We start from the raw sequence: 9,102 nt of genomic DNA, 5'->3' as shown, positions 1-9,102 counted from the left end.
CTATGTCTGCAATGTTGCCTTCTGGTAGTTCAGTCCCCTCAGTTCTGACTACCTTCCCTCTCTTTGTTACCATTCGTTACCATATATATATGTATTAATATAAATTATTTAATTCTATCAAAGAAACTATTATTCTAATTACTGATTTTACTTTGTTATTTTTTTTTTTTATAAACACTAACACTTAATTATCATTTTAAAGATGTTGCTAGTAAATATTTATTAAGGGAACCTTCTAAAAGAAAAGCAAGCTTGCTTTTCATTTAGATACCTAGAAAGTAGTTCTCCCGGATGCTCCTCGAAGAAGCCTTGAAAACAACACCACCAATGGCCAAATTACATCCCTGAACAGTGACAATATATTTTGTTTTTAATCATTGGCTGTAGATATAAATATTGTATCTCTGTACTCATATTCTCATAACCTACAGATGACGATATGAATGAAAAAATTTAATTTTACAATTCATCACCCATTAAAAAATGTGGCCACTGATGTTTTTAATTTTTCATATCACAGTCAGTGATCCATATTTTGCTTCATTGATTCTTACTTCTTGACAATCGTTCATATTTTTGATCCGATAATCTTGAAGGCCAGCCATAATACTGATTCATATCATGACTTATGTTCGTTGGTTCCTTTGTTCTTCGAGCAACTTAAAAGATCGAGTTAATTGGGTCGTCAAGAAGTCACTTCTTTTTCTAAGAATAATGTCAGTCAGTAGTATTCGCGTAAAAATGATTGAAAAAGTCCAGTCATGAAAGGCATTTAAACTGTTGGATTGATTGCTCAATACTGTTTAAAAAAAAAAGTAAGACATATCTATCTATCTATCGATCTATCGATCGATAGATAGATATACATAGAGAATGAGAGAGAGAGAGAGAGAGAGAGAGAGATAAATATGTGAGTGTGTGTTTTTAAATTTTAATGTTATTATGTGAGAACAATGAAAATTTGGATCTAATAGCACTAGTTCATGCTTTCTAATACAGCAGGTAATACAAAGAAAGGATGGCTGGCATCTATAGTAGTTTTGCGTAATCTAATTTTGAAATACATTGTTGTTGAGCTATACTTGACCTTGAATAATATGTTTATTACAATCTCTGTATTCATCTTTCTTAAATTTTTTATAATGTTATGAATTCTATATTTACTTTGTTATTTAAATTTTTTTGTTTTTCATTTTTAAAATTTTCTCACAAGGATGAAGAAGAACAAGCAGCAACACAAAAAAGGATAATGTCAGCACATCTCACGCAAGATGTAAACATTTCAGTGTGGATTGCTGATCTCTGCAAGTTTCAAGTGGACGCTGTTGTCAATGCAGCAAATACCATGTTACAACATTGTGGTGGGCTGGCATTGGCGATCTCAGAATGTGGTGGGCCAAAAATACAGAAAGAGAGCAATAATTACATAGCAGAAAACGGACCTCTGCGGACTGGAGAAGCTATTGTAACAAGTGCTGGGAACCTGTCTTGCCAAAAAATTCTTCACGTAGTGGGACCATGTCTGCAAAGCAAACCATCAGCCAAAGATGTCACACAAGCAAAACCAATGTTGCGACAGGCCATAATCAGTGTTTTGCAAAAGGCCGAGGAGCACAAAATGTGTTCTATTGCAATTCCAGCAGTAAGTTCAGGAATATATAACTTTCCTGCCAGGGAATGTGCTGATGTGATTGTTCAAACAATCTATGACCATGTAAAAAATAAGACTAAAAAATCAGCACCATTTACAATATATCTTGTGGACAAGGAGGAAAAAATGCAAAGGAACTGGAGAGGGCGTGCAAAGAACTGTTGAAGGACCCATTTCCAAACAGTGAAGGACAAGGAAATCAGAATGAGGATCCAACTCCAACTTCCATAAGTCAGGTGATCATGGTTTTTGTGATATTAAGGTTTTAATTATGGTAATGTATTTTTGATTTATATAAATTTGAAAATATTAAATGCAAGGCAAAAATTACACTTTAAAACAGTGAATTAGAATATAGTAGCACACCACACATATTAAACAATATTTAAATGGTAATGTGTTTTAATTTATGATAGAGCACAGACTATATAGAACGATGCGATGTGCGAAACACCTCCAGAAAAGTACAGGAGGAAAATGGCAACACATTGGATAAATTACAGGTAAATCAATGTGTATTATACTGTCTTTAGCTTCAATGAAATCACAACAAAAAGTCATAACATCATGATCACTAGAGTTGCTGCTATGTCATTCAGACACAGTTCGGAAACATGCTGAGGGTTACATGAGAAGAACATGTGAATTTTTATGTTTGAACTTTTTGTGCAAATCTAAGGCTTATGTATTCTGTTCTGCTGAAAACTGTTTCTGTTCCCTTTAAACTATTCATCCTTTTAATAGCTTTTCCAAGCTGATTAATTATTGATTGTGGTAGGTTACACTGATGTCAAATTGAGTTATTAGTATTCACAAATTAAATTTGAAAGTAACAATCTTGTGCACATAAAACAACTTTTCCATAAATACTTAACTTGTCCTATCAATGTATTAGGTCTCTATAATGGTATAACACATAGTCATTTATATGTCTTGATGAACTGTCAATCATCCTTTTTATGTCAATCTGAAAAACTTGATTCTGTTCATCTGGACGTTTTCAGTGGGAGAAACGTTTCGTCACTCATCCAAGTGACTTCTTCAGTCTAAGCTGACTGCAGTTTCCCCCAAATTATAAAGAGTACATTATCATAATCACTGAAACCAGCGAACTGAAGTAACGATGGGTTGTGGGGTGAATTGCTTCATCATAATTATGCAAATTGGTGTGACCATTGATCAGGAACGACTCATCAAAGACCACTAATAAATGCCCATGAGTCAGTATGCAAATGTACGTTTTGTAAGATGCGGGGAATCTGGAGTTATTTGTGTACTTTTTTGACAATGTGGAAAGAATTTCTTACTCTTGTGCCACAAATACACTGTTTATTTTGCCCATAGGTCACTGCACTGTGGAAAAGACAGGAAACCGAAGTTGTTGTTGCTGTGATTCCATCACAAATAAAAGGAACGACTTTATAGTTCACCACAGCGAGCGGAAATCACTGGAACCTCATCAATGGTTAACAGGCGAGGTACGTGGAAAAGACACTACAAAATAAATGAAGCTGTATTTTAATTACTGTGTTACAGTAATCCTTTCAAACCCAAAATTTAATGTCCTGGTGTTTGTTTTGCTTTAGTGCTATTCATAGAGCAAAAACATCACTGATCTTAATGCTGTTCCCATATCAAAAACACATTTTATCATCCACGTTAGACAGCTGCAATGTTTTTATAGACACAGCTATTGTTTATACATGCTTTAGTCTTAAATGGATTTGTTACTGTGCTGATGCACTTGAATCTTAAAAGGTTTTATACTGTTGTCAGTCACAACTCCAGATCGCTAACTTTCACGCGTAATGACCAGCATTGCTTTAATTTAAAAAAATAATAAATAGCCGTAAAAAATTAAAAAATATATCAAAGATTAAAAAAAAGTGAAATTGTCAAAGACGAACTTTCAGTCTTGAGTCACATTTTGTTATCCAAATTTTCCATGAAGACACAACTCCAGGATTGAAGAATGTTCTGTGATATGGTAACTGTGGAAGTTATTGGAGTATATTGTTTTTAAATCTGTTTTTATTCAAATGTGAAACGTTTATGAGCACAAAATGTGGCTTCAATGTCCTGTTCTTGGCTGACAGGAGTCACCCACAGTGTGGTCTTCGGTTGATATAAACCTTCTGCCTCGAGATCTGCTTTGTTGTATTTTCATAATGTGTCTTCTGTGTACTTTGGTTTTATATAGTGGTTATGTGAGTTACTGTTATTATCCTGTTAGCTCAATATATTCTTTCCTTTTGTAACGTTTGACATCAACTAGCTATATTCTCATAGAGAAAATCACATAGAAAATCAGTCAGCCAGTCAATGAAAATGAAAGTGTGTTTGAGTGCTTTAGAGAGTAAAAGTCTTACATTGATAGCACTACATTATTAATTAATCATGGATTACATATTTTCAAAAATGTAACATAATTAGCAGTTTGAGTTGACCTCTCTTCATTATTCAATGTTTTTTTACAAGATCATAGAGTGCCCTGCATGATATTGCCTGCAAGTTGGATTTGGGCAGTAAGGTGTACATACTGAACCACTACACTGCCGCTGTCATCCTGTTCGGGAAAAGAGAAATGATGAGGAGGCGCTGTTTGTCAAAGGTAATAAATACATATACATATTGCAATATGAATATATTTGTATTTTACATTGTATTAATGCTTTGTTAACAGGTCAACTTTGATAACTACCACGCAATTGTTTCGTTTGTGAACGTTGGAAATGTTCACTGGAAGTTCCTGGTTAGTACTAACACAAATTTCCCTTCAGAAAATTCATATTTTGAAAAAAAAATACAATATTATGGAAAAATGAGGGTTTTGTTTTTCAAATTATGTCCTGTAAGTGCCATAAAATTTCATCCCTGGAAACATTTTTTACTTTCTGAGACAACTGGATTCATCAAACCCAGATTTGTGGTGTCTTTGATGTCCCACTATGAAGTCCTGCACGTCAAATACCAGTATACTGTAATGCTAATTGTTTCCTATCAGTTTCCATTAAAAACTGAAATTTAAGGTATTCGACTGTAGTAAATCGTGTGTGGACAAATAAGATAATAGCAAATGGAATCTGTAAATCAGCTTGACTTATTATAATAGGGATTGATGTAATAATATCTTTTATAACTGCTTTTCCTGGGCTCATTTTAAAAATCAATAACTGATCAAACAAGTTATAGTCAAACCTCTCAAGCATGATAAAAGACATATTTCTATCTGTAATTACTGGCGAGAGAATTCATTCTATCATCTTTTCGGTTACAGTACCTAAGTAAAGCAGACAGCTGTCTTTACCTTGTTGATCCAGCACGCAACACAAGAGAGCTTGAAGAATCCAAAGTGGCAGCACAAAAATTCAGCTCAATTCTATTTTTCAAAAATTAAAGTGAAAATATTATCTTTACTTTTATAGTGCTGCAGTGTTTTCCAAATTTGTAGGCCCGGCCTTATCGGTGGGCTGGGATGGTAATGTGCCTCAGTAATTACATTTTAGCATGAAAAAGTACAAGTTGGTTGTTAGTTTATTATTTTACTTAATATTGTGTTAAATGACAGTATTAAGTAAACTGCATGTGTCCCAATGGTAGATGGGTCAGTCATTGGCCTTAAGAACTTGCTTTAGCAGTTTAGATCCAGCAGCTTGTTTGTAATGTGTTGGTTTTTGTTTTTTCTTTAATTAGATATTAAAGACTTTCCCTGTTTTTTCAGTTGAATTCAACTTTTTTTATTCTGTGTGTTTTTTGGTGGTGCAGCCCTATTGGCTTTGGGACTGTGTAAATTATAGCAATAGTGAATTGTGATTACTATACAGAGGATTTAATACAGTACTCAAAGCCAGTGCTATTGTAGTTTCTGTCTAAGTGGTATCTCTCCACCGTCTTTGTTTCCCATAAATAAAGAATGTGGCATTAAATGAAGCCACATGTTATTCCAAAATGTTTTATAGTAGAGCATTTTTCAAATTATGTGTGCTGACATTGAACATTCAAAATAAGGTAATGACCTGCCTGCCTGCCAGCGTGCGAGCGGGTTCATGTTGTGTTCTAGTTCAGAACAGTTTTCTGTTTGCCGTCCAGCATTAAAGCTGTACTTAAGTTCACCTTTTGTTTGCGTGAGTCTGCATTTTGGCTACTTTTCCTGCCTGCACACGGCCCTCACATGACAGTGTAACCCTTGCACAGGGAGTTCTTCAAAATGAGGCGTACTGCAATCAACAAGACTGACTGGGTGGATATCAAGTTAAAAGGAGGAGTTTTCAAACACCCAGAACAGAAGGACACAAATAGCTGCGATGTGATTGTCATCTTGGTAAAGTAACAAAGACATGAGTTTCAAATCATTTTTGTGCTGATTATAAAATTGGGTCTGCTATAGAAAAGGAATATGACTAAATTATTTTGAATATTTTGCTATTTCCATAGATGGCAAAGGCGTTCATGGAGTCCTTTCCCCAAATACCAGAAATGACATTTGAAACCACAATTAAAGCAATGGTACAGCAGCGTGAAGCAACTGCTTTACATATACTGGGAGCCTCAGGTTTGTGTTACAGCACAAAGAAATCACTTGTATTTAAATATTCATTGTCAGTCACTAATTTTACTATGTTTGTAATAGTGTTCGAGGCAGAAAACAACTGCGCCATGTGTTCAACTCCAAAACCACCTTTTCCAGGGCCTTCAATCACCAAATGGGTAAGACAGATTTGTAATTGGGGATATGATTTAACAAAATCTATTGTGTAAAGTTGCTTTTGTTATTTGGTTCTTGTTTTGAGGAAGAGGGGAAATATAGCGCTTAATCTTGATCTATGTAATGTTTTTTGTAGATTCTTTGTGTGTAGTTAATGTTATTTTTGAATATTTGATAGATGGAAAAAAATATGCTTACGTACATAACTATATGTGCATGATGTAATAAAGATATTCATGTTACAACCACGTGCATTAGTTACAGATTTTCTTTATTTTTGTGTTTGTTTGAAATTCACAGATCCAGTGTGTATCATGCTGTTTCAAGGTGGTTTCACACATACACGCGCCTGCAGATCAGAATACTAGAGCCTGTATTCATGTACTGTGCAGTAGTTTTGCTGCAGAATTTGGTGAGTGCGTCTCTCTGTGAAACAAGTAAATAACTTTGATATTTATTATTGTGAAAATGGTATATATAGGTTGAATAATGTCAGTGCCTCAATAAATAATGAACTGAAATACTAATCTTTGTATTACTGTATGACTGTAAAGCTTAATCTGAGGAGTTTTACAGTGACTCGTGAAACTTGCAAGGAATCAGGATGTTAGTTCTCAATACCAGATAACTTTTAATGACATATTTGTGTATGACTATATATACAGGTTCTGTACGGTGCGGGTCTGTCAATGTATAACAGCGCTACCAAGACTCCGAGAATTTACGCAGATAAGAGCGGCTGGCTTGACTGCGGCTCACAAATGACGGCTCACTTTACCGCGGTGGATTTGGTTGTTTAGGAAGAGGGAAAAGTTTTGGGAGTGACGGTAACGGCAGCGAGAGAGAGAGAGAGATTTAAGATGTGGGAGATTTGTGACGTTTAGTGTGGAGTGTATACTTAGTGTGTTGTGTAGCTGTTCTGCTGTGTAGTCGTTGTTTTGTGTGTCAGTGAGGGCACTAATGAATGTCACAGAGGCACATTTGTAAACACTAAGTAGAAACCAGCGGAGTGATACGCCTGCTGTTGTCAGGCCTGCAGGTTTGTCCCTGTGCTCTTCTGTCTTTTGGTGGACAAACTTGTTTTTACTGGCACACATCATTTGTGGAGCATCTTATTGCAACACCTGATTGTTCTCTCATTTTAGTTTTAGTAATGTTTTTAAATGGTTGTAGAAAATGAAAAAACAGCAGGTGTATTGGCTGCATTTGTAGATAAATAGTTGTTTATGTTTACAAAATGTACGATTTATATTTGCATTTCAAGTTATAAACATTTACCCAACATGTCTGTGTTTTTTTACAGTAAAAATACTACTAGGATTTTAGGTTCTTTGTGTGATTTCAGATCAGTAATAGTTATATTAATAGTAACACTAATGCAGTATGTCAGTGAAAAACAACTAAATTCAGTTGAGCTGAAAAGATACCAAACAAGGCAACGGGGAAACTTAAGTTAGACTTGTGCTTGTAAATGAAGCGCCCCATGTTGTGTAGCTTTATACTTATTGGGCTACATATTTATTTATTATACAGGCTATAACGTACATAACATCTGTGGTGGCAGATTTCTTTCTCATGTATTAATCACATACTTAATCACATCACATTAGTTATAGTAATATCACTTTCTCACTGTACCATAGTAAGAGCACTCCTGTCACTAGTTTACATGCATGTGGAAAGTTACCACAGTGAGGCCGTTGTAATGGGAGACGTTAAACAGATAGTGAGACTCCTTCTGCTTATCAGGGATGTAACTCTTTAGGTGACGGCCAAGCAGAAAACAAGGTCATAATTCTCTCTGTGAGGGAGGAGCTATAGCCCCCCTGAGAGGGGCAACATGTGAGAGTCTGTGGATGTTCTTTGTGTGTCTGTATATAAGATGTAAGGGCGGTGCCACAGAGATGGTCCTGGTGTTTCACTGGGATGCTCTCTCCACATTGCAATGTGTTTATTAAACCCACTTCAAATCAAGCTCACTGGGTGTGTTGCAGGTTATTGTTAAATTTTCCACGACACATCAAAACTCACATGTTTTATGTAACTAAAGTGTGTAATCATGTGGGCTACAGACAATAATTAAGTTATAGACTATATTTATATGAAAAACGTGCATACTTACTGCATTTGAATCATTTTAGCCATATGTAACCACCTGCATATGTGTTTGGGGGAAAAAGGCTTTGATTTTGCCACCCTAAGAAAATTTCTCTAGATCCGCCCCTGACCCGAAGCGGCCGCTGGTCCGAGTGTCAGGTGAACTGAACTTCAGGTAAGAAGTTATGACCTGCAGTCCATCTGGGTCAGATATGAACCAAGTTTAGGTGGAGTTTGTTTTCCTTGTGCTGACTTTTTACAGTCAGTTACAATAACTCGTACTGCGTGGGAGGAAGTTGTGCCAGATGGTATCTTTGCTAGATGGCAGCTGTCGAGCTAGCGTTTGAAGAGAGAGTCTCCTTTCTCTATTTACTGTGGAGAGCAGAGCAGCGGCGTAAAGGACGTCCTCGCCGTACCCGCGTTTTGTCTTCATCTGGCTGCCACTTTCGTGCGCCTTTTCCCTCGCGGTGCAGGTGTCTATTTCCGAATGAAGCTCATAGTTATGGGTGTTTTTGTGCTGTTTTTTCTATTGGACGTGATGGTTATCAAAACCAAACGTGATAAATTTGGCAAGCGCAGGAGACACGACACGGAGGAGATTTGTCAATCAGGCTGCAGAATGCAATGCTGCACTGTGCAATAAAAACTC

General features: G+C 36.0%; 1 protein-coding gene across 4 annotated transcripts in view; it reads left to right on the top strand.

Annotated features, from left to right (window-relative positions):
- The window catches only part of LOC106632800 (protein mono-ADP-ribosyltransferase PARP9-like), a 15,718-nt gene extending 9,274 nt beyond the window's left edge, over positions 1-6,444 (top strand). Inside the window, exons 1-7 of one of the 4 annotated variants that reach the window (XM_042217154.1) lie at positions 2,178-3,129; positions 4,130-4,262; positions 4,335-4,403; positions 4,929-5,020; positions 5,843-5,972; positions 6,086-6,203; positions 6,282-6,444. In XM_042217154.1, coding sequence (XP_042073088.1) covers positions 4,236-4,262; positions 4,335-4,403; positions 4,929-5,020; positions 5,843-5,972; positions 6,086-6,203; positions 6,282-6,409 — 564 coding nt within the window. In that variant the 5' untranslated portion in view covers positions 2,178-3,129; positions 4,130-4,235 and the 3' untranslated portion in view covers positions 6,410-6,444. Of the gene's footprint in view, positions 1-1,213; positions 1,888-2,067; positions 2,155-2,177; positions 3,130-4,129; positions 4,263-4,334; positions 4,404-4,928; positions 5,021-5,842; positions 5,973-6,085; positions 6,204-6,281 lie in introns of those variants that run through there. The other 3 variants (XR_006053689.1, XM_042217153.1, XR_006053690.1) reach the window with 3 other exon arrangements.
- Positions 6,445-9,102: the final 2,658 nt, after the last annotated feature.

Source organism: Haplochromis burtoni, unplaced genomic scaffold (genome assembly GCF_018398535.1).
Source record: "Haplochromis burtoni strain Fernald_Lab_line unplaced genomic scaffold, NCSU_Asbu1 Contig_1637, whole genome shotgun sequence".
Taxonomy (NCBI): Eukaryota; Metazoa; Chordata; class Actinopteri; order Cichliformes; family Cichlidae; genus Haplochromis; species Haplochromis burtoni.
The sequence above is the reverse complement of the archived record's forward strand: the minus strand, read 5'-3'. Positions and strand labels throughout refer to the sequence as shown.